Below are 22,701 nucleotides of genomic sequence, written 5' to 3'. Positions count from 1 at the left end.
CTCATCATGCGTAAGTTGCTCGTACTGCAAACCCAACCACTCGCCCTGTCAATCGCTATATCGCTCGTCCGCCTAAAACATGATGGTTCAAAACGTGCCACCCTTATACTCAATGCGTCGGTGATCGTTCTTAAGCGGGAGGAACGGGAGCAGCGGGGCCGGTGCCGGTGGCGGCGCCCCGTTGGACGGGAGGAGGGAGGAACATGGGGAGATAGCTGACGGCGAGGGCCATGACTACGGCGGGTTAGCTCTTGCACACGAGAGACTGACAATAGGTTTCTGGGAGCCATACCTGACATGCCGACGGAGAAGTATCCTGGGGTCGCGGAGCTCTTCTTGGTCTCCTCGCTCTCGCCGAGCCAGGTCTGGACACTGAAAACTACGGAAGCCCTGCGGTGTACCTCGTCAGCCTATTCTCCTATAATGAATGTCCCACGTAGTGCCACTCTCGCGGGGATGGACGTGAGATGGTGACTGTCGATCGACGGGCTTAGGTATTGGGGAAACACAAGTCGCGTACCATCCGATGAACTTGTTGCGGGTGAGCATAGCAGCCATAGGCAGCGTCGAAGAAAGCGTGGAGGAGAACTCGGCGTTCTCGCCCTTGGCCCTGGGCTCCTGATAGGGGACGACTGCAACGTTCATGGATTAGCCACTGCCATTGTAACTGCCATCACGGTGACCGTCGCGTTTTGGAGGGATTGTGACTTACTCAGGTCCGGCCGGCGCATATCCCGCTTGGAAGCCATTTTGTATGATGTGCTGGGTTCACTGCGCGACGACAAACAACGAGCACAGCTGCTTAGGAGATGGGTACGTCGGATGCTCCACGTGCTGGCTTGCGCGATTGAAGCTTTCCCCAGTTCCACGGTCGCATCTGGATGTTTCTGCCTGGTAAGTTAGGCGGGAAGCAGCTCCAACACCTGGGGAAAGAATCCGGCTGGTGGGTCCCACTCATTCAGCCGACCCGACACGTTTTTCGGATTAACGCACGCCCCGGGGTGAAGATCCGACCGTCCGCGCGAGCCGTCGGGCGGCCCCTCCTGAACCCGCCCCACGAACCGATCTCATCTGACAAGTTGCACCACACTTTTCCCAAGCGCGAAGTCTACTTTTCCCGCGCGCGATGTGAGGGAGGGGATTCTTCCCGATAACGAAAGGGCGAACACTAAGCAGAGACCTTCGTCCAGACCTGAGACCAGATGGGATCGCCAGCCGACCTGTGCGACGGCCAACAGGAGGCTCTATCCCCGCGAGAATCCTGGACGAGCCTTTCCGCCTACCGAATTTCACGAGTACGTCGCGTATTCTCTTCAGCTGGGTGCCTTTTTGCCGCGGCCGCATTCTCAAGCTGGCCCTGTTGGACGAGAAAACCCAAGATACGACGGGAAGCTGGGCAAACCCCCAAATGTCTGATTCTGGAACTCTGGGGGCCGGATTTGTGGGGTCTTTCGGAAGATGCGGCCTGCGGAGGGACCAGCAGCGGAGGAAGAGGAATGGAAGGCTCCTTGGCTCCCCAGGCTGAAATCCCACGTCGGTTGCATCTCTGGCCAGCGGCGTTTTATCCCGAGGCGTGATCGGCTGCGGCGTAAGTTCCCCGGAGGATATTGTTTTGCGACCTGCACCTTACGATGGTCTGCCATCCGGCATGGAAAGTCTCGTCATCTGCGGGCCTCTGCACTCTGCAGCACGAGATAAGAGCCCAGCGCCAGGCAGTCTGCAGGCACAGCAAACCTACAGGTCTCCTCCCCACACGGCCCTGCAGGTCCCCTTGAACCGGTTGGCAGAGAGTTCCCGCCAGAGTGCATCGCCATAGATGCGGTGTGTTTGTTGTATGGTGCGCGTACCATCTGACTGCAGCCGTACAGGCCCAAAAACAGAGTCCACGTCTCGTCTCGTTGATTTCTGCCGTCTAGTTCCTTTTTTTGACTTTCGTCCCTGAAGTCTGCTGCTGTTCCTTACCCCGTGTCGCATAGTTCATTGGATTGCCTGCCAAGAGCATATTACCTCCAAGGTTATAGGCTATCAACCCTGACTGGCGAATAAAAAGAGTATCCAAGTCGGGCAGAGACGTGGATGCCACATGGTGGGACGAAAGCCAAAGAAAGGCCTCCAGCTGTCACCGTGTCAATTGTCGACTCTGTTTGACCTGACACGAGCTACCACGACCCAAGTCGAGTTGGAGCAAACCGGAGCACGTCGTCAACGTGTTGGTGCCTCAAGTGGTGAAGGGTCACACGAGGTCGACGGTGTCAGCTGAAGGGCCTCCCGGTGGCAATGGCGTATTCGGCCGCGCCGCAGAAAGTCTCGGTGACACCCCATTGGCGGCGGATCGCATGCAGTATGATGGCAGATTGCGTGACGCCTCGGCGGCGATTCAGCCATCGAGACAGAGACAGGGCACACACACACACACACACAAATACACACGACGCCGCGGTGTCACGACGGCCCGGTTCCTGGTCCGGTGTCTGGCCGACGGTGCGGGCCAGGAATGATTGGTCCGCCAGCAGAGAGTTTGGGGAAGACTGAACTTCCCGAGGAGGGGAAAGGGAGAAGTTGGGATAGCGACAGGGATGATGGCGATATACTAAGGGTAATATAGCGACGTCCGTATTGGTTGGAGACTCTGGGGATCTTGATTCTCTGGACGAAACGCGGGAAACCGAAAGGCCGGCTTCTGTCTGGCCGGGACGGTTGTGCCGTCTACGTTTAATATTGTGCAGATGGTGGTTGACGGCGGTCAGATGTTTTCGTCTGCTTGTTGGGCGATGGTGTTTGGGGGCACCAAAACAATCGGGGGTCGTAACTAATCAGGTAGGCAAATCGGAAGCGACAAACAGAGACAGACGAAGCTCGAAGCGAAGGTGTCGATTGAGGTGATGATGCGTCGTTGGAGCAGATGGTTGGTCTGTGGCGCTTGAGCAAGAGTCCGAAAGGGGAAGCTTGAAGTCAGGCCTCTCAGGCCTAGGCTCTTTGCTCGGTTCTCTAGTGGCTTTCCCCTCTCAGCATGATCTGTCCAACAAGTGATGGTTTCCATTCCAGCGGTACGGTTTGCCGAGAGGCTTTTTGGCTTTGAGAACGGGGTCCGGGGTCTTGGGGGGTTCCTGGCTGCATCTTGGTTGACTAAGAACAGGATCCGCCCATGTCAGCAGCTTCCCGATTTCGATGTTGATGAATCGCTATCAACAACAAATTCTCAACTTCCTCCTTCGTGAGGAGACAGATAAGGTGACATATGTGACGACGATCGAGATAGTGTTGTGTTCGACTTGCACATCGTTGCCCCAGAAGTGAGACATGTTGTCTCGAGGCCGGACTTGCTCGGAACTGGCACAATGACTTGGACAAGCAGGGAAAATCGCGAAGAGAAAAGTCAGGGACCAGCAGAATGATGATGGGGCCATGGGCGAATCAGCTGTACGACATTGGGCGGACGAGCCAATAGCACCGGCGATAAAGGCAAAACCCACGGCGGAATGAGTGACCAGAAAGAAGGAAAGCGACCTTGCCCACCGGGGCTTGGCGTGCCTTGGCCTGCTGGTCCTGGTCCTGGTCGTGATGCCCCCGGTGGATGCTCACAATTGTAGCGAGGTTCCGATTGCCAGTTACAGAGGGAGCCCTGTTTGAATTTCTTCCAACCACCGACTTGATTCTCTGCCTCTATCTGGCGATTCCGAGTTATTCAGCATGACTGCCGATTGAGAGATACAGACACGTAGACTCTACAAACTCGAGGCAACTCCGGTTCAGCAATACGAAGGGACTACTCATCGTCCACTTGCTTACCCTACCCTTACCGTAAATTACTCCGAGGCGGATGTTGGAAAGCAAGTCCGTGACCTCGGAATGTTCCCCAAGGCCCAAGTCCAAAACAACCGACTTCGTCCCGCTGGAACCGCAGATCGCATCGGCGGTGCCGTCCCACAGTGACTTGGGTAGCCTCTAAAGACTGATGAGGAGGTATCTGTCCGCGGACACCACCATCATTACTATGTGCAGTCACCGTTCCAAGCACGGCACCACCATCCATTTCCTCCGTATCGCATTCCATTTCCCATCTCCCTCACCCCGAAAACCCTGGATTCGGACTTTATTTGTGCTGGGCTGAGCTGAGTTGAGCCAAGCTACTACCTACAGTGCCCTTCCTGGTTCTGGTCGTATTCTGTCTGATAACACTCGGCAACTGGCTCGTCCAATTCTTACACCCTCACTCGCCCGTAATTATCTCTCCGGCATCTTTTCTCACTGACATAATATCTCCGTCTCCTCATCTCACATCATCACCTCTCAAATCGCCACGCGACGTTGACCGCAACAAGATTTCGAGCGGGCCGTCGCGAGTCATCTGACAAACCCGAACCTGGCACCCGCGGGAACCTTCGGAGATACTGCGCATTCGGCCTCAGTTTGTCCACCCAAGTTGCTCAGTCAAGGGAGTTTTGCATCATTCGGAGGCTGGAGAATACTGAGAAAGTGGAGGTCCACTGGTGGAACTGAGTTGGAACGCCGTTCGTTCTTGTTCCCCGACCCGAACTCCCGTATCCGTTCAGACCTGTACGAATACTATTACCGCACCTTCGGGCACGCACACCACACGCTCAACCTCACGCTCCCGCTCAGGGCCATCCATTTGTACTTACGTACAGGATACTGCACGCACCTAATCCGCACCCGCACCCGCACTGCGCCGCTGCTGCCCTGCACAGATAGCGCGGCTGACGCCGTCAGATCCCCGACATCAATCCATCGTCCGAGATCCCCCCTTCCCTTTCCAACGACAGTTCGACAACGACAACACCCATCTTGCACTCCCATCACCACGATCTTGCAAGTCGTCGCCCGTCCCCCCACCCTCGTAGACACATCATCTTTCATCCTCTTCCAACATCAGCAATGTCGCCTCAGACCATCCGCCTGCGATGACCTCCCGGACCCCAATGGGCGTCCAGCCGCGACCGCCCCAGCAGCGAACTCTGAGCAGCTCCGGCCTGTCGGTCCAACGGCCAACCCATCAACGCACCCTGTCGGCACAATACCTACCACAGTCGCCCGTTCGTAAGGAGAACCTGATCGACCTGACCTCCGAAACCAACGATGCCGCCCTTGCTCAGAACAGATATGGCACCTTGCCGCGGAGGGGAGGCTCTCGCCTCAAGCTCGAGCTGTCCAACGACGCCATGCTTCCTCACCACCCCGTTGCCGACTCACCAAGCACTCTTACCCCACGCCTCATGCCCAAGAACGAATCCTCCATCCTGACCGACATGAGCTCGCCTGCCTCCGCGAAAGGCCACCCCATCGATGCAGACAACCCCCCGATGCCTATGCCGAAACGTCGACCGCGATTCGTCGTACCCGCCCCCATCAAAGACTCACCTGCACCCGTTGTCGCAATCAAAAAAGATGGCCGCCCGAAGCCTTACCACCTCGAGACTCCTGCTGCCGCTCCTCGATACGCGCCCTTTGGCAAGCCGAGGACCGACGCGACCGCGAAACAAGGCTTTGGCGCCTCGAGCGGAGGCGCGCGCGAGTCTCAGGACATGGGCCACGCCGACTTCTTTCCCTGGACCGGCAACCACCCCGAGGATCAATGGTCCGAGACCATCATCAAGAATGGCTACTTCGACAAACCACCTGCGACCACCACCGAGACCTCGTCTGCCAAGGCGGCTCTGTTCCCTGCCTTGAAGCATAAGAGTGGGCTGAACTTGCTCTCCAACATCTTCGTCGGCGTCTTGAACCAGAGGAAACTGAACGGCCAAATCTCGTCGCCCTCAACCTTCAAGCCACCGCCGCGTGTCACCCTGACCGACACGAAGCGAGAAATGTGGCTGAGGGACTTGGCGAACCCATCCATATCGTTGCGCCGCCTTAGCCGAACCATTCCTCACGGCATCAGGGGTAGGGTACTACTGGATCACTGCCTCAACAAAAATGTACCGACCGAGAGAGCTGTTTGGCTGGTCAAGTGTGTCGGCGCCAACGAGATTAGAGCTTTCAAGAGAAAAGGAAATGGACCAGGCCCCTTCGTTATGGGCGGCGAGGCCAAGTGGCTGCGAGAATGGACGGTGGTTGTTGGACAGTTCGTCGAGGGGGTTTCTACATCCTTTGGCGACAATGACTGGAAAGCCAAGGTCCAATATGCGTAAGTATTCCCGCCACTGCGAGCGTCAGCACATCAGAACTAACCGTGTTGCAGTATCCGCTTAGCGACACATCTATATGCCGAACAACTGATCGACCGCGACCACTATATGGATTGGCTTGTACTCGGTTTGGAAAACTCAACACAGGCAAAGCTACCCATGTGGATTTTGATTACCCAGATATACTGGAAAGACCTCCTTCGACTGAGGAAATACGGCCGAAGACTCGTGAACGCGCTTCTCGGCCACCTCAATACGGTAAGTGACATGCCTTCCGGCTTTGCGACACCTCTGATAGATGTTTGCAGATACACAACGACCCCGATCGGGACATCCTCGCCCAGTTATCCACGAGGTTGACCACACTACTTATCCCCCTTCTATCGTCATATCCCGACAACTTCATGGCACCTGCAACTTGGTTCAAGTTCAGGGATGCCCTACTCTCCTCTATCCCGATCGACAACGAGTTCGCACAGAATGCGTTCAAATCGATCAACGCGAGAAACGAGCGGATGGTGGCATCGGCAAACAACTCTCAACCGGCCAACCGCCAAATACTCGTCAAGCATCTTGACACAACATTTCAGACATTATACAGCCCCGAGTTGGCCACGCAATGTTGGGCCGTTAGCGAGGACAAATGCATGGTTGTGCGCACCTTGCTGGAATGGTGCACTTCACCTCACCGACCTGGAGCGTCAAGGGTCTACATAACCCATGCTTTACTTCGGGCTTGGATTCCGACCGGGATAGATGTTACAATGGCCATTCTCGAATTTCTTAGTAGCAATCCGCCAACGGAAGCGAACGCGAAGAAGACATTCCACAGACTGGTATCAGAAATTGTGCGCAGTGGAGATTTCCAGTTTCAGGGATACATTTTCTGGCTTATTGCGAGGGGCGGCCTTCGGAAGCCTTCCGACACCGACGCTGAAGGTCCATGTGCGACGAGGCTACTCGTAGATCTTCCGCTCCACGCCCTTAACCCGCCATCCCAGGCTACAAGAGCCAGCTTACTCCGTCGAGCATCGTACGACGTTAGTGACGAGGCGGAGGACATCAATACGGCTCTGAAGTGCATTCAACATGCATTGGGGCTTCCTCTCCCGCCTGGAGACCCGATTCTCCAGCGAAAACCCGTGCCCCTGGGCAAGCTGTGCCGGCTGATTTCCAACAGTAGCCGGGCGCTTCAGACCGAGGTCGGGGCCCGACTACTACAGATCTTTACGACAGAGATCGTTATGACGAAGAACGGCCCGCAGGTGTCTGCCCCGATGTTCAACTTTGCGCGCGCCATCCTCGAGGCCGCCTCGGATTTCTCGGTCCTTGCCGAGATCGTCAAAGTAGTCGTACGCGTGTCAAACCCTGAGATTCTCGCATCTTGCGCGGACACAGTCAACGTCCATCTGCCGATCTTCGCTGCTTTGGGGGTGGGCAAGGAGCTGTTTGATGTGTTGATGGAGAGATTGAAGGTTGTGGGGGAAGAACAGGGCGTGGCTGTCCGGCCGCTGCTGGCTTCTTTGGCTAATCTCGCGGCTCGACTACCCGGTTTGACGAACACAGCAGCTCACTTGCGTAAGGAGTTACACCAGTGTGATCGCAATACCGCCATCGACGCTTGTTCGCCTATATCCGACAACATGGCTGCGCAGCTTCAGGATGCGGAGGGCGAACTGCACGAAGAAATCGAGAAACTGTTGACCAGCGGGACGAGTGTAGACCGACCGACGATGGATCGTCTTTTTCACACTGTTGTAAGCCGTCTCGAAGCTTCATGGTCAAACTCGCCAGAACGACAGCGGGCCTACAGTGCGCTTCTCGGAAGGCTGCGCATCTATGACACGCAGCATTTCGACTTGCGCATGACTGATTGGGTTCACCACGTCAGCGCGCTCAAGGCACGTCCTGGGTTGGCAGAGATCTACCCTCTCCTAATCAGCATGGGTTGCTTGACCTTGCCTATCCTCTTGACCACGACGAATGTCGAAACCAGCGCTGTTGCCCGCAATGCCTCAGCGCCAACCAACAGCACGACAACGTACATGCAGGAGGTCCTTCACTTGACTACGATGCCTTTACCACCGAAGACAGCGTTGACTCCCGAGGAGACGTACCGGTTCTACATCCAACAACGAATCGCCCCACGCCATAACCACAAGGAGATGGTGGTCCTCGTCAGAAATGCCTTGGTCGAATACTCGCGATTACAGAACCAGTCTGATTTGGCACTGCCGCTGACAAATCCGAACTTCAGAGACATGATGTTCGAGTTGATGAGGTTACTCGTCCTGCTCGACGCTCCCTCCGTGGTCCAGGTGTTGGGTTCGAAGACACAGGAACCGGCCTTGAGCGGATTATTCGCACAAATCACTACGAAGCTCCTGATGCCTGGAGCCGACGACAACGCGCCTCTCACGTTCGAAACGGTTCTGGAGTTGGCCAATGAGTTCACGCTCCCCTTCTGCCAGCTGAAGCTCTCTGTCGGCCTGACTGCAGACACGACGAGTAGTCCGGGAGGAGGAGAGCAGGCGATGTCACAGTTCGACATGTTCTCTAGAGCCATGGACCGGGCTGTCTCTGCGAATAACGTCATGTGGACAAGCATGCTGCCATATCTCAACGAGGAGGTTACGGAGCACCTTAAGAGGCAGGCTCATCTGCGGTTCCTCGGCCTATTCCCATCGCAGAAGAACCCGTCATCGTCGGACCCACTTTCACAGGACAGCATTCAGCTGGCAGGAAGCCTACTCTCTGTCGTTGAGGCTATTGTCCGTGGCCGCCCGACACCGAGAACCTCACAGCTCACTTCCGGCATGGTGGAGAAGCTGACAGAATTGTGGGAAATTCTTGCAGCCGGTGGTGACGACAAGAAGGAGCTTCGCGCTTCGATTCTAAGACACTGGCTCCCCGCGCTTTTGAGGTTCATCACGCTTCACACCAACGCTAACGAAGCGGTTGCCGTTCCCTCTCAGGGTGCTAACAACATGAAACCCCCTACTAGTGCCGTCGCATTCGAGCTTCGCGGGCGCATTCTTGTAGTTCTATCTGCTCTTACTCTCGAGCTTGACAGTCTAGCCCTTGACCCAACCGGACGGCAATTGGGCGAACAGGTGTTTGACCTGGCAGTTCTGCTGGTCGACTGTTTGCCGGAAGACACACGCCTGCAGTGCGTACGCGTCTTGCTTCAAAACGGCACCGCGCAGAACCCGGCGTCCTCCGACGCTCGTCTTCGATACCTGTTTAGCTACATGCCCGCGGCAACGGAACAGTTCATACTCGCCCACCGCCAGCAGCCTGCTTCACAGCAGGCCAGCCAAACAAGATTAAAGGTTCCCATCTCGTTTCAGGGAACCGACAAATACACGCCCTTCGTCCTCCGCAAGTGGGAGATGCTTAGCGAGCCAACCCCCAACATTGGGGAGAACGACACGGCGTTGAGCCTCACATTGTTTGAGGCCATAAAGATTCAGTAAAACAAGATTGGGAGGACAGGAAACACATCACACACACATATACATACATACATCATCATTGCATCGTCTATTCTTCTTTGTTTCGGGGAGGATTTTCCAATTTATCGATAGATACCATCCATTACTGGGGGTCAGTTGGCGGCTAGAACCACGGGGTGGGCGGGAATATGAAAGACCTCTTTTTGATACCAGGATGGCAAAAACGGCCGGCGTCGGCTGGCTTGGATGAGGCGGTTTCGGGGGAATCATTTGTACTAGTGATGCAGGCGGGCATGAGTTGCTTTTCCGTTACTTTCTTTTTTAACGACATCAATCAACATCCATATTCATGACATTTCCCCGGTCTATGCTCAGAACTTGAAATTAACTAGTGCCAACAGAAATCTTTGTAATGTGATATTGACTTCTATCGCACAATGCGTCTGCAACGGCCGGTCTCTAGTAATCTGATGGAAGATGTCTAGGTGAAGGGACTCTTCTAAGAAGAGCTCAGGTGCTCTGTCGAGCTTGCCTTCATCTTGGACTGACGTAGCATTTGACGATGGCTTCTGTCAACAGATGTGAGATGTTGCCGCACCAAGTACCTTAGTATGGTAAGACTTACGCATAACTTTCTTGTCGATGAAGATCTGCACCCGGAAGCTTGCAAACTCCAGTACCTCGACAGGAGCAAATGGATGCATACACGAACTAGAGCGGTTTTCGCTGCACGCAGCGGAACTGTCAAGGCTTACCTCCCCCTGCGCTGTACTTCGCCAAAGGTTTAGGTGAAAAGGACATTCGTACGAAAGGTAGTACTTGCATCAACACTCAGCCTGATTTGGGGGGGTCTGTAAGACAATGTTACACCGCTGCTTCCTTCGCCCAAGGCTGACATGCTGCTTGAAATGCATGGCACTGCTGTGGAATGTCTCTGCCCCCTCATTTGACCTTAATCTTGCTTTTTTGGCGCGGAAGAGACCGATCATCCATGAGGCTGCACGAAACAATGGTTCTCATTCTGTCCTAAGCCTCTCGCCCCGCCCTGGACCAAAACCTGTCACTACTTCACGAGATCAACCCTTTGGATCATCATGTCCATCCAGAAAGCCGTAGCAAGTGCTTTCGCGGTAACCCAGGAGACAAGCATTTCTCTCGCAAACTTAAACTTCGACTTCTCCCTAGTCAGAGTGGATGCTCCTCCGTCATTCAAGGGGTTGGGAAACGAGCTTACTTCCTCGAGGAAGAAGGCAGCCGAAGAGGGGACGCCGCATGTTACGGCCCGGAAACTAGGCGCTCTCTTCCTGGATCTGCTCCCTTCCACGCCTGCTCTCATCCAGGCGTACGGACAACGGGTCACGCAGATTGCTTCTCGTCGCGATGTCAACCCGAAATCCGCAAAGGTACACGGCCTCTTTGCCGAACACGTCGGCATTGACGGCACCAGCATCTGGGCCGCCGCGACATCCGGCCCGGAAGCCATCGCCGTTCACCTCCTCACCTGTCTCCTGGCCCGCATCTGGACCGCTCCAGAGGCGATCTCGATCTGGGTTGAGTTGGTCGCCCACAGGAAGCGGGATCTCGTGGCCGTCAAGGAGACCGGAACGATCCATCTGCGATCCATCGAGGCTTCGCGGATATCAATATCCCGCGAACAGTTGGCTGAATGGGACGCCAGTGCCAGAGCATGGCTGCGCGCGGCCGACGAGGCCATGGGCGTCAAGCAAAAACAGCTCATGTTAATCCTCAACAATGTCAATCTGCCGGTCAACAAGAAGCCGTCTGTCTACTCCAGCGTGATAGACGCCTGGACGACATCGTTGGTCGTCGTCGACAAGTTGGTGCAAGGCATACCGCAGTCGGTTAAAGACGGTAGCGTTGGCCTGGGTCTCGCCTCGTGGCACATTTACCCAGACATGCTAGTGCTCGGCGACTCGCAAAAAGAAATCTCACAAAAGGACGACGTTGTCGCACCAGGCGCTCTTCTCACCATCGGTCTGCATCTCAGAGGGCAAGAGCAAACAGGCGTTCACTGGTCCCTGCCGCTTTCTCATCTACGTTACTACGGGCGCCCTATCGTCGCCAACAGATCTCTCGAGGACCAGGCAAACCGCCTCACCCTCGACCAGCTGATCCTCGTGGCTCTCGGATCTATCACCAAGAACTGGGAGCTTAGCCATGAAGAGATCGCACGGGGCTTTCGGGGTCTATGGGACTTCGTGGCCGATGAAGCCCCGTCTTTCTGCGCCCCGGGGACCACTCACTGGCTTGGGACGTTCGCCAAAGCTACAGACTTGCTTCTGGAGTCAGACAAGCTGACGATGGAGTCGGCGCTCCAGCTAATGAGATTTGCGGAAAGACGAGCCTCTCATTTTGCCATACCTTACTCGTCGCACTACCTCGTTCCATCCATGTTCGGGCTCCTCAAATACAAAACGTGTTTTGATCTGCTTACTCCCCAGGGTAAGGTCGAATCATTGAGGCAACGGGCTCAAAGGCTGAGCTCCAAAGATGGCGAAATTTACATCATTCGATACCGTGATGCAGACTCTTCCCCCTGGGAATACACAACTGTACTTCCAATCCACAGACTCTCAACCAAAAGAAAAGCGGGGGGAAGCTCTCAGAACGCATCCGGACACATAAGGTGGGTTAGGAACATGAACCAAGCTCATGTTTCAGTCTTTGAAGAATTGGGGGAGGAAGTTGTTGACATCGAATCGGCGGATGTTTCCATCCAGGAGGATCCAAGCGAAGTTACGACGCGTGTCATAAGTTGGACAGAATCGACAGAAGACCTGCGCCTGTTCTCGAGCATCAGCCACGAGCGAAACGTTTTCAGCGCTTTCACGGTGGGCGAGGCCGACCACATCAAGAGGAACTTCATCTTCTTGTTCGGTAACTCGGCTGCTGCCTTATTCTACTCGAGGCAGCAGTCTCAGGACTCGACCGCCAGTCTTTCCTCGTTCAAAGACGCAGCTTTTACTCTCCCTGGAGCCAGCGTTCTGTATTCCTCGACAGAAGATTCCCAAAACTCACCACCCTCCTCAAACGCCTTCGAAGATCTCGTCCACGAGAATCCAGACCTCAACCTTCATCATCTGACCGGGCAACTAGATCTGGACGATCTCGCTACAGCGTTTAGCAGCAAGTGGTTTGACAAGCAAGCACTGCTGAGTTATTTGCACGACTTCCTTTCCGACAAGAGTCGAGATGTCGTCAGGACTTCATTCCGTGCGCTGGCTACTGTTTCCAACATTTACAAGTTGCTGCCCGACGCCACTACGCGGTTCAGGTGCGGCCGAATCACTCGCCGCTCTAGGTTGCGCAACTTGAGGTGAGCAGGATGAGCGGGGTGAGTTAGGCATCTGTATGTACTATATCTTATGATATCAGATCTCTATTAGTAGTGTTCCGTATTCAGGGGAACGCTACTTATATTTTAAGGCGCGTTAAGCGCGGCAGCCAGGACAGCCCTGTAAGGCCTCGGCGGCCAGCACAAGACTGACTGATTGATGGATTGATTCCTACTCGGTTCTAGCCGCTTTAGTCAGCAGCTATGCCCGGAAAGCTGGATTTGGCAATCTACCTAGGCGTCGACAATCAACAACCTGAGACGCCCCACTTGTTGTGTCGTTGGGACTAGGGCTAGCTGTCTCCAAGCTCCTGCCTGCTCCATAAGGAGTACGGCAACAAGACACACAAGCCACAACAAGCCAGAAGCAGACCCACATAAAATTCAGCAGAATCCAATGGAAGCCTAGGCCACAGCTACTCCATACAGCCATAACCATCCTCCGCCCGCTACCCCTGGCACAGGTCTCTGACCCATCTAGTCTTTATGCCAGCCAATCAAATCACTGGACTCATCTGCCAAAGGAGTCTCGAATAAACTGAGCCCAAGCACGTGACTTCGGGTTAGCCCAGGCCACTCGCTTGGAATCCACCTGGTGACTAATGATAGGTTGAACCAGTGTGAAAGCTCAGCCTTTCACAGTCTGTCAACCTTTCCCTATCACAACAACACAGCAGACTTGGCTGGGTGAATTGGGTGCGCATGAAGAAGACCACCGTCTTTGAGCATATGTATAGGCATGAGCATACCTTTCCATCCTGCTTTTATTTGGGTTCTGACAATTTTACAGTCTGTGAACCAAGCCCTCCTTTCATCCAAACAAACCGACTGCCACTCGTGGGACCCAAGACCCGAAATCAAAGCCTCTGAGCCTGCACCAGCGCTATGAACTCACCCTTGCGCCCCATGACCAGCTCGTCACATGACCAACTTCATCACAACAATCATTCCAACTTTGGACCCTTATGTCAGCATTCTAGCGACACGATCATCCCAAAAACTGCCCAAGCAGAGAACATCCTTCATGTGGAAAAGGAGAAGGGCCTAGCCCTGCTCCTCCAAGCTGCAGAATGCGTCAGCTCTGGTTGCCATTTCAACAAGCATAGCTCAGATCCTTGCTGTCTCCTTGGCTCTTCCCTTGATGGAACGTCTTTCTTCTTTTTATCGCCAGATGCCTTTAATCGCCTCCGATTCAGCTTTCACCCAACTCTCGAGTCATCTAAACTCGCCCTCGACTACTACCCCGACGAGCGCTTGGCCTCTCTTTTCATGGAAACCATTCTCCATAACACCTCCAAGGCCAGGTTACAGCACCTCATCACAAGAAACGCCCAGCCCCACGTCCCAAAACTGAAGTTTATCGATGCCGATGTCGAGACTAAGGGCGTGGACGGCACCAACGGAACTCTCAAGACGGATGGCGGCTTTTCTTCGCTTGAAACCGACGTCCGTCCTCGCCTTGTGCTTGAAGTCGGATACTCCCAACCTCGTGACGCCCTCAACAAAAAGTGCGAAGAATACATTGTGGCTTCTGGACGTGTGCGCACCTGCATCGCAGTCAAAGTTCCCTACTACAATCAAGACTATGAGAAGATTTCCCACAATCTACAGCAATGTTTCGTTAGCCTCTAGGTGCTGGCAGATGACGATGCTGTTTGTGTGACGGACTGGACCCCTATTGCGGATGCCGACGTCTGCTTGGACCTCTGGCCTTCCGACTTTGGCCCGGCAAGCTCGGCGGAGGCTGAACAGTACGTTATCTGGTCTTTTCCCATGATCTCTCTCACGCGAATGCCATGACTGATGATGGTACGCGCGCAGATCTCTCTCCTTCGCTCGCCCTCCGAGATCACACTCGGGCGACGCTTCACGCCGTGCCCCTGCCCCGATCCGCATTCCCTTTGCCGACATCGCGACCTGCCTACGTCAATCGATTCGAGACAGCATTCAAGATCGGGACTCCAAGTCTCCGGTGAACCTACGGGCCAAGAAGCGAAAGCTCAACAACGAGAACGAGGACGCGCGCCGTAGCAGCCGTGTCAAGAAGAAGCTCGAATTCCACTTGTAGCGACATGGGCGCCGACCGAGTACGATGGGAGACTTGAGCCAAAGATGGACGGACGTGGCCTGTACCATCCATACGAGCGAACGAGCCGCACAGGGGGGCTGTAAAGGCGAGGGGATGGCTTTGCGGATTGCAATGATTGTACTTGTAATGATACTACGAGCTATACTGTAATGATAATGATAATGGTTGCGGACGGTTTTGTTTTACCAGGCTTTCCTACCTCTGAATATGTGCCATCTCGTGGGCGACTAGGTCAGCAACGACTGGTGACACCCTAATCAGGTTCCTAAGTTAGCCCGCAGCATATTCTGGTGAGCCTGGAGTCTCTTGAGGAACCCATCCGCTGAATTCAAGGCTGGTATTAGTTGTGAGGAAGATGGTTATTACTAGCGGCTATTGATTTTGTACTTATATTAATATAAACTTACGTCAAAGAACTTGATGACGCTGTTGACGAATTGCTTGGAGCGCTTAAGTTGGTCGCGATCTATTACGATTGAGGTCTGAGGTCTAAATTCACTGCGGCTTTCCATTGAAGCCTAATGCTCGCTCAGATCTATCTCTAGCGTACAGCCACGATGTGGGTGTCAGCGCCTAGTGGCCAATCCTAGGATTGAGAGCAGGAAGCGATTTGCTGTTCCTAGGATTAGGGGTGGGAAAGTGTTACTGATCCTGGGATTTAAGACGGAAGCGCTCTAAAATTCTCAGGATTGAGAGGGCACTAATAGTGGGCTAGTCATTATTCCTAGGATTAGGGGGAAACTATAGTTACTAATCCCAGGAATTAGGGTAGAGGTAGCTTATAGTTCCTAGGATTAGGGGATATTTAATAGGGAATAGCTTACTAATCAGAGGATTTAAGGTAGGAGCAGTTTACTATTCCTAGGATTAGGGGGGATTAGTAACATTTTACTAGCGTATAAAAGCGGCTACTTTTGGGTGAGCAGCTGGGTGAGGCGATTGCGCCTAAACCACATAGTGCGCTGCCACGATAGCCCTAGGCGTCATTTCAACCCCGCTTCAGAAGATGCCTTGGATACCTACACTGAACAAGGCCGGGGCTCTATTTTCGGCCTTCCCTGCCGGCTGGGCGACAACTTTCTCTTGCATTGTCCAGTTGGAATCGGGGTCTCTGGATGTGTCCCCAGACGCATGCAAAAAGGTCATGGCACTCTCCGTTGGTGATTCGCTTTACGTCGCAGTACCACTGCTCTGCGACCCGATCGAGGAACCCAGCCCGTACGAAGTACGTCGGATCCGAGGAAACGTTGGGACTCCCGGCATCGCGATGCTGATCCCGCCCGCCCAACTCGAACCGCCCGAATACGACATGAACACGTGGAACATCATCAATCACGAGCCCTACGACGGACGCCAGGAGGATTCCTTCCAGGCCACATCATTGCATATGTCCTTTACGGGGTTCACCCTCCCCGTCGATCTCCGAACGCGGGGCTTGAGGGACACGGAGTTGTACTACATGGAAACCCGCGTGACGGTGCATGATCACGGAGCAGAGATTTCGGACCTCGATATACTGGGAAGTCTTGAGAATAAGAACTTCAGACGCATACCTGCATGTCAGCATGATAAGTCCTTCAGTAGGGGCCCGAACAAGGCAGTCGCGCACAACTCGATGCTGACCATGGTCGATAACTGGTTCGAGTTACTCGACGATCCCGAGAGAGCGGCCGTGGCGCGTTCGAGTGGTAATTGGCTGGGCCGGCTTTCCCTCGCGGTCGTTGGTCTTCAGCTGGGATATCACGTCATCATTGTACCGCACGATTTCTGCTGGCCGTGTATACAGGACTACTGGAAATACGTCAGGTTCCGGAACTCGACCGTTTCCTTCGATACGGTCCACGTACAAAGCCTGGCATCCCGGGGTCCGACGAAGAATGTTCCCAACGCTCGATGGGCCGCCTTCAATGACGTCGATCCGCTTGCCGTCTCTGAGAAAGAAGCCCTGAAAGAGTCCAGTGGCGACGACGCTGCTTCGGTAGACGCAATCAATCCTTATATAAGAGATTTATATGCTCCCCTTGAGACTCCAAGCGAGGAATCTCAACCCATCGGCGAGACGCTCAGAATGATGCAGGATCGAGCGCAGTCGGCAGAGACCAAGGCCCAGAAATCGACGGATACTTCGGACGACAGTGAACAAATGTTAAAGGAGATGGGCGAGGGTCGGGTCATCATAATCTGCTAAAGAGGCTTTGGAAACAGTTTGCAGGCGGGGCATATTTACCAGTTTCGGGGGTACGTGACATCCTAGCAGAAGCATTTCATGAATTTTGATCTCTGTCAATATCATCATGGAGATCTCCAAAACCGGCTCCCAGTACATGATGAGTACTCTCCCAAGGTTTGCGATGTGCTTTTCCACGGACTTATCACAGCGACCATCCTTCCAGTACATCCTCCTCGCGCAGGTCGTCGACTTCAGGCACCTCTCTCTCACGATACCGACAATACCACGCCAACAACTCGGGAATCGTATCAAAGACCTCACTGTCATCCAGCCCCATGGCCATATACCTCCAGCCCCACGGCCTCGACTCGTGCCTCTCACATTCCCTCCGACAGTAGACAATGTAAAAGAAACACTCGACGCCGGCGCCCGGCTCCCACCCAGCAGCACAATCCCAACAAGCATCAATACTACACGTAAGCTCCTCAGGCGTCTTGACCGTCGCGGCGTCATAATACGTCCCGGTCCAAAACATCGCCTGGTACATCGACTTCCTTTCGCCTATCCCGGGCCCGGTCAACGCATGCACGTGCTCCGCGAGAATCCGGAGCTCCGGGGGCACCGTGATAGTATCCCGAAACTCCGCCGTGCACTTCTCCTTGAGCCCCCGTTCCAGGCTCGAAAAGTACGACTCGCGCTGCGCGACGGCGCCTTCGTCGGTGCTCGGGGCGGGTCCGCCGCAGCCGTCGAGGTCGCTCAGAGAAGCCAGTATGTCGTAGTGCGTGAGCACGTCTTCTGGCACCGAGACGTATTCTCTGAGTTCAGAGCTGAAGATGCCGTCGAAGGCGGCGACTTTTTGCTCGGCGGGGTCTACGTCTCCCCAGTTCTCCGGGTCCAGCACGGCGTTGACGACGATTTTGACTGGTGGTTCGTGTCAGAGAGGAGAGGTGGTGGGATGGGAGAGTTTGACGAACCGTATACTTCGATGACGCGGCGGTTGTGTCCTGCTATGTGTGAACGGTAGGCCTCGACGGCAGTTTTGATCTCGTCTGGCGTCGAGTACATGTTGACGGTCTGTTGAGTGGTTGCGGATGCGCCTGAGAAATTGACAAGGGGGGAAGCTGGTGTTTAAGTACTTTGGTGAGTGAGAGTTGCAACGAACCAACAGAATTGAGTCTGTCTCGTTCGAGTTAGTCCAGTCGTTGCTGCCTGGCAAACTCCACTCCTGATCACAACCATCCTTGTATGCCGAATGTGTTTGGCGGCGCAAGAGTGCAACGTTCGTGATAACAGAACGTTTGATCGTAAACACATATTTATGCTGTATAAGATCCGACAACTGAAACTTCTACTGACACGCCTCACATCGAACGCGAAGCAATTAGGTGATCTTACCTTTAGATTATAGATGTTTGAGCCGTCATAGAGATCACGCAGTATGCTGATGATCTAGAAAGCATGATTGAAGAAGATTCTTCTCTTAGTAAGTCATTTAATTCACGAACCTCTTATTCAAGTATCCAGGCAAGAATGGGCGTATCGGGCAGCAAAAAGAGATGTGTGGACAATCTATGAATCGAACATAGGACCTACCCCATGCGAAGGGGTCGTTATACCACTAAACCAATCGCCCATCTGTTGGAAAGAGAGGCACATACAGCATTAACATTCCAAAGGATGTGCCGGAAACAGGTTCGGAAGGGGTTTCGACCTGCCCAGTCGGGTGTTGAGAAGTAAGACGTGGCGTCGTCGGGAGACACAACACCAAAATAGATGAGGATGCGGAGCAAAAAGAAGCATCTGGACAATCTAGGAATCGAACCTAGGACCTACCCCATGCGAAGGGGTCGTCATACCACTAAACCAATCGCCCATTTCTTGTTGGAAGGGAATGGCAGCAATACAATAATATCGGGATGACCGTGAGGTATTTGAGGCGGCGTGGGTGGCCCAGTAAGGGTACGGAGGGTGAGACATGGCGTTGTCGAGTTGGACGACGTCGACGGATCCGGTTCGGGACTCGGGGAAGCGTCGGGAGCTTGGTGTATTGTCGGGTTTGGCTTCTTCGATCGGAGAGGATACAGGTTACCAAGCATGAAATGTTGTCCTGGGCTGGCATAACTTAGAAGACAGCAGGTACCGCTCAACAGCTGTCCTATCTAAGGGCTAGAGGCCACTGACACACTTGTACCTTCTCAGAATGTCTCTGACGCCTTCAAGAAGCCTCGCCTGAAGCATTGGAATAAACTGATGTCTGTTCCTTTGGAGGTTCTTACTTGGTATCACGAGACAAGATTGTCAACCTCCTAACTCAACGGAACTTCTGAAATCTTGAGAAGAACAATCAAAATATCAACAACCTTTGGCTAATAGGACTTTTAATTCAGTTCAGCCATGACGAACTTAACACTGCACAACCTAATAATACCGCCTCACCCCCGTATGATCAAGCCTCTCCACTTGAGTTTCTTCAAAGCCCAGACGTACGTTTTGCTCGTCATCTGCTCCTGCCCTTACAACTTTTTCCCACACTTTAGTAGACGTCACGCCAGCCCCGGCATCCACAAGTTCATCTCCGGTAGGAGGCGGCGACTTGAGCCCAAGAATGAACAGCTCCTGTAAATCTGACCAAGGGATGATGCTCAGGACACAAACGGGCCGTCCCCTTATTTCAACTTCGAAGACCTCCAGTACATGACCGATGATAATTGCTGCAATATAAGTTGTCACAGCGCCGAGGTAGATACAGAGCATTGCCTGCGCGAAGAGCAGCGTCTTGCGTTTCTGACCGGTACCGTACCCGTAGCGTTCTGCCACCATATGTATAGGTAGGGCAGTTTCGAATATGTTGTTATATTCCTCGAACGACTTGGAACTAGGAGTTCTCCGATGAATATGCGTCTTGTTGCGCCATTCATCCCAGGTTCCATTTTCAGGTGCCTTCTTTGGAACGATCTTGTGAGTACCGCCTCTGAACCCGTATTGCTCGTCCAAGTTGACAAAGTTTAGTTCGAAGTCGGTCTTATTCAGCTTGATACGGGTATCTGCGCCAAATGAGGTTCGAGCGAGAGCTTCAGTCAAGTAGCCTCCAAATGCCTTGCTGAGGAAAATTTCCATCGCGGTTTCATTATTGCCGGTCACCATGTGTCTCGACGTGGTGCCGTTTTCGTTTACCTCCTGGAAGAATCCTTGCGCAAGCACCCAAAGAGGATTGACGCCTGTCAATTTTGTTGTATTCCACTTGGGGTTGAGGTAATCCAGCCATGACTGAGAGAACCTTATTGGGAGTGTTTCGCGAGAGGTATTGTTGATATATAGCTCATGCATACTATTCTTGTTATTGAACTCAGAATGAAGGATGTCGCTAGCGCCTTGGTCTGTTGAAAAAGATGTACGCACCCAGTTTGCGGTCATGCTACACAAGTAAAGAACTTTGGAGGACTCGTTGGATTGCGTATCCATATGCGGAATAAGCCCGTTGAGGTGCAGGACGGGTGAGTTGTCCCTCTTCGTAAAGAACCTCGATATGGCAGAATGCTCGTCATCATACTTCTTCTTGAGCATGTCGATGTAGGATCCGTTAAGTGATGGAACTTCCCACACCCCTGAGTAATTTGGGCAGTCTTGGTCTTTGAAACATCTGAGATCTTTCACTGGGTAAGATATTTCTTCCGGCGCATCGTCGATATTGTGAACTGTGCACCTGGACTGGACGAAAGGCTGGTAGAGTCCCGTTGAGGAAGAATTCGTGTCAGAGGCCGATTTGGTACTAAGCCGATAGCGCGGTTCGCCAGACACCGCACCAACTGGCTCTTCATTGGCGTCGTTGATGTACTGCTGGAAAAGACCGATACTGTCCAAGAGAAACTGGGGTGCAGTGGTGCAAAGAGTGGCGGAAGCAGTGTCCTGACTCAAGTCGCCTTGGGTGAATATTACCTGTCGGCGGATGTTTGCTGATGTAGCGGGAAATGTGAGATTGTTTCCCAGGTCTGTTGCACCGTAGTTTTGTACCCAGGTTAGGATTTGCATGAATCCCCCTGCAGGGCAATGAGCCAGATATATGCCTTCGACGGAGGTGCAGTTCTCCAATCTCCCAGACCCAGAGTGATTCCGCCTCCAAACATCATCTCGATTCCACCAATATATAAGAGGTGTTTGAATGTTCTCGAATGCTGTGTCAGGCTGAAATTCGAACCAGTCCAGAGTTGGCAGAAGAAGCACGGCAGACGCAGGCCCAACAATAGTCGACATGATGGTTGCAAAAACGAGAAATCCGGAAAGCAGTATCTCCCAAGGCTCCAGGAGATTGAGGTCTTGACGCCAGAATGCAGCGGTCCCGAGATAATTCAGATCTCCAACTCGGTAACTGCCCGTGAGGAAGCCAAGCCGGACCCCCTTTGTGATGAGTCGCCGACGAAACATTGCCAAGGAGATGGATGATAGAGATGCTATAATCAGAAGCTCGTGTACTTTGGCAGCGAGCTGAAGCACGTTGCCAATGGTTTCGGCGTCCACACGATACTTGTTTGCAAGTAAGGGGCCTTGTTCAGGATACCAGTATATCTTCTTCGAGCCGACAACGAGAACGATTAATGTTGTCAGCAACGCCGGCATATGAGCGAGCCAGCCTTTGAAGAAGCGTTTCTTGGTTGCACGGGTAATGTGTTTCGGGACTTTTACCCCGGCTGCCGTGGACGATCTCGCCAAAGGGCTATTCGCCATAGAGCCCTCTGAGTTTAAGATGGGACTTCTATCGTCCTGCACTTGGCTGTCTTCGTCGGTTGAGAGGGCATCCTCTTCGATTTCTCTCGAAGTAACAATTACAGACTGATGGGAAGCCGAGCCTTCGTCGACTGAAGTGGTCAGACCCAGGGTCGGAGATCGTTGCTGACTCAAAGGGAAAGTATAGCTTGCGCTTGTGGTATTCCTACGCCGTCTCAATTCGATGTTGTCCTGAGTTGAAGCCATGTTCTCTGTGTGGAGGATTGAAACTTCAGGGGTAGACTCTGATTTTGGTCCAAGTGGACGAAAGCAGAATAAGTGAAAAACGTGTTTGCGAAACAATGATGTCGAATCATGCGACACATATCATGAACGGGTTGATTGAGAGGCGATTACACGCTTGAATATTGACTGCAAGCATCCCAACGGCGATGGAACAGTAGACGCAAGAGGTAAGCACATTAGCCCTTCAGAGAATATATATACTTGCACTTGACGGTTCCTTTCCTCAGTACCCGCGGAATCCGCGTTACGGCCCCCTTGAGCGTTGATTCGCGCAACCTGCTGGTTCACAAAATGCAGCTTACGACGCATCAGGCTGAAGGAGTTCTCGGTCACAACAGCTGAACAAGATCATTCGCCCCCCGCCAACAGCTTTCGGTGCGGCCACTTGAAAGAGGGTGGCCTACGACTGGACGAAGCGCAACGAGGGTGCATGGAAGGAAAAGATTCTTGATAAGCAGTACGTCAGACGATTAAAA

The 22,701-nt window shown here is 53.4% G+C and overlaps 5 protein-coding genes across 5 annotated transcripts; 3 read left to right on the top strand and 2 right to left on the bottom strand.

Moving 5' to 3' along the window:
* Positions 1-130: 130 nt before the first annotated feature.
* CkaCkLH20_10354 (uncharacterized protein) lies at positions 131-749 on the bottom strand (the record flags this gene model as incomplete). Its single annotated transcript, XM_038893068.1, has 4 exons — positions 131-234; positions 293-390; positions 521-632; positions 713-749. 4 exons carry the CDS (start codon positions 747-749, stop codon positions 131-133), a joined length of 351 nt encoding a protein of 116 aa, XP_038741723.1.
* A 4,173-nt stretch (positions 750-4,922) lies between these two features.
* On the top strand, positions 4,923-9,625 carry CkaCkLH20_10353 (transcription mediator subunit Med12; the record flags this gene model as incomplete). Its single annotated transcript, XM_038893067.1, has 3 exons — positions 4,923-6,148; positions 6,203-6,407; positions 6,458-9,625. The coding sequence occupies 3 exons, from the start codon at positions 4,923-4,925 to the stop codon at positions 9,623-9,625; spliced, it is 4,599 nt and encodes a 1,532-aa protein (XP_038741722.1).
* Positions 9,626-10,698: 1,073 nt separating this feature from the next.
* Positions 10,699-15,027, top strand: CkaCkLH20_10352 (uncharacterized protein; the record flags this gene model as incomplete). Its single annotated transcript, XM_038893066.1, has 5 exons — positions 10,699-12,067; positions 12,287-12,941; positions 14,156-14,516; positions 14,592-14,710; positions 14,781-15,027. 5 exons carry the CDS (start codon positions 10,699-10,701, stop codon positions 15,025-15,027), a joined length of 2,751 nt encoding a protein of 916 aa, XP_038741721.1.
* Positions 15,028-16,054: 1,027 nt separating this feature from the next.
* On the top strand, positions 16,055-17,236 carry CkaCkLH20_10351 (uncharacterized protein; the record flags this gene model as incomplete). The annotated part of the gene is made up of 1 exon (XM_038893065.1): positions 16,055-17,236. The coding sequence occupies one exon, from the start codon at positions 16,055-16,057 to the stop codon at positions 17,234-17,236; it is 1,182 nt and encodes a 393-aa protein (XP_038741720.1).
* Positions 17,237-17,420: 184 nt separating this feature from the next.
* CkaCkLH20_10350 (uncharacterized protein) lies at positions 17,421-20,782 on the bottom strand (the record flags this gene model as incomplete). The annotated part of the gene is made up of 5 exons (XM_038893064.1): positions 17,421-18,139; positions 18,193-18,292; positions 19,706-19,834; positions 19,895-20,485; positions 20,618-20,782. 5 exons carry the CDS (start codon positions 20,780-20,782, stop codon positions 17,421-17,423), a joined length of 1,704 nt encoding a protein of 567 aa, XP_038741719.1.
* Between the last annotated feature and the right edge of the window lie 1,919 nt (positions 20,783-22,701).

This window comes from Colletotrichum karsti, assembly GCF_011947395.1.
Source record: "Colletotrichum karsti strain CkLH20 chromosome Unknown Scaffold39, whole genome shotgun sequence".
NCBI lineage: Eukaryota > Fungi > Ascomycota > Sordariomycetes > Glomerellales > Glomerellaceae > Colletotrichum > Colletotrichum karsti.
This window is presented reverse-complemented; position numbering and strand designations above follow the sequence as displayed.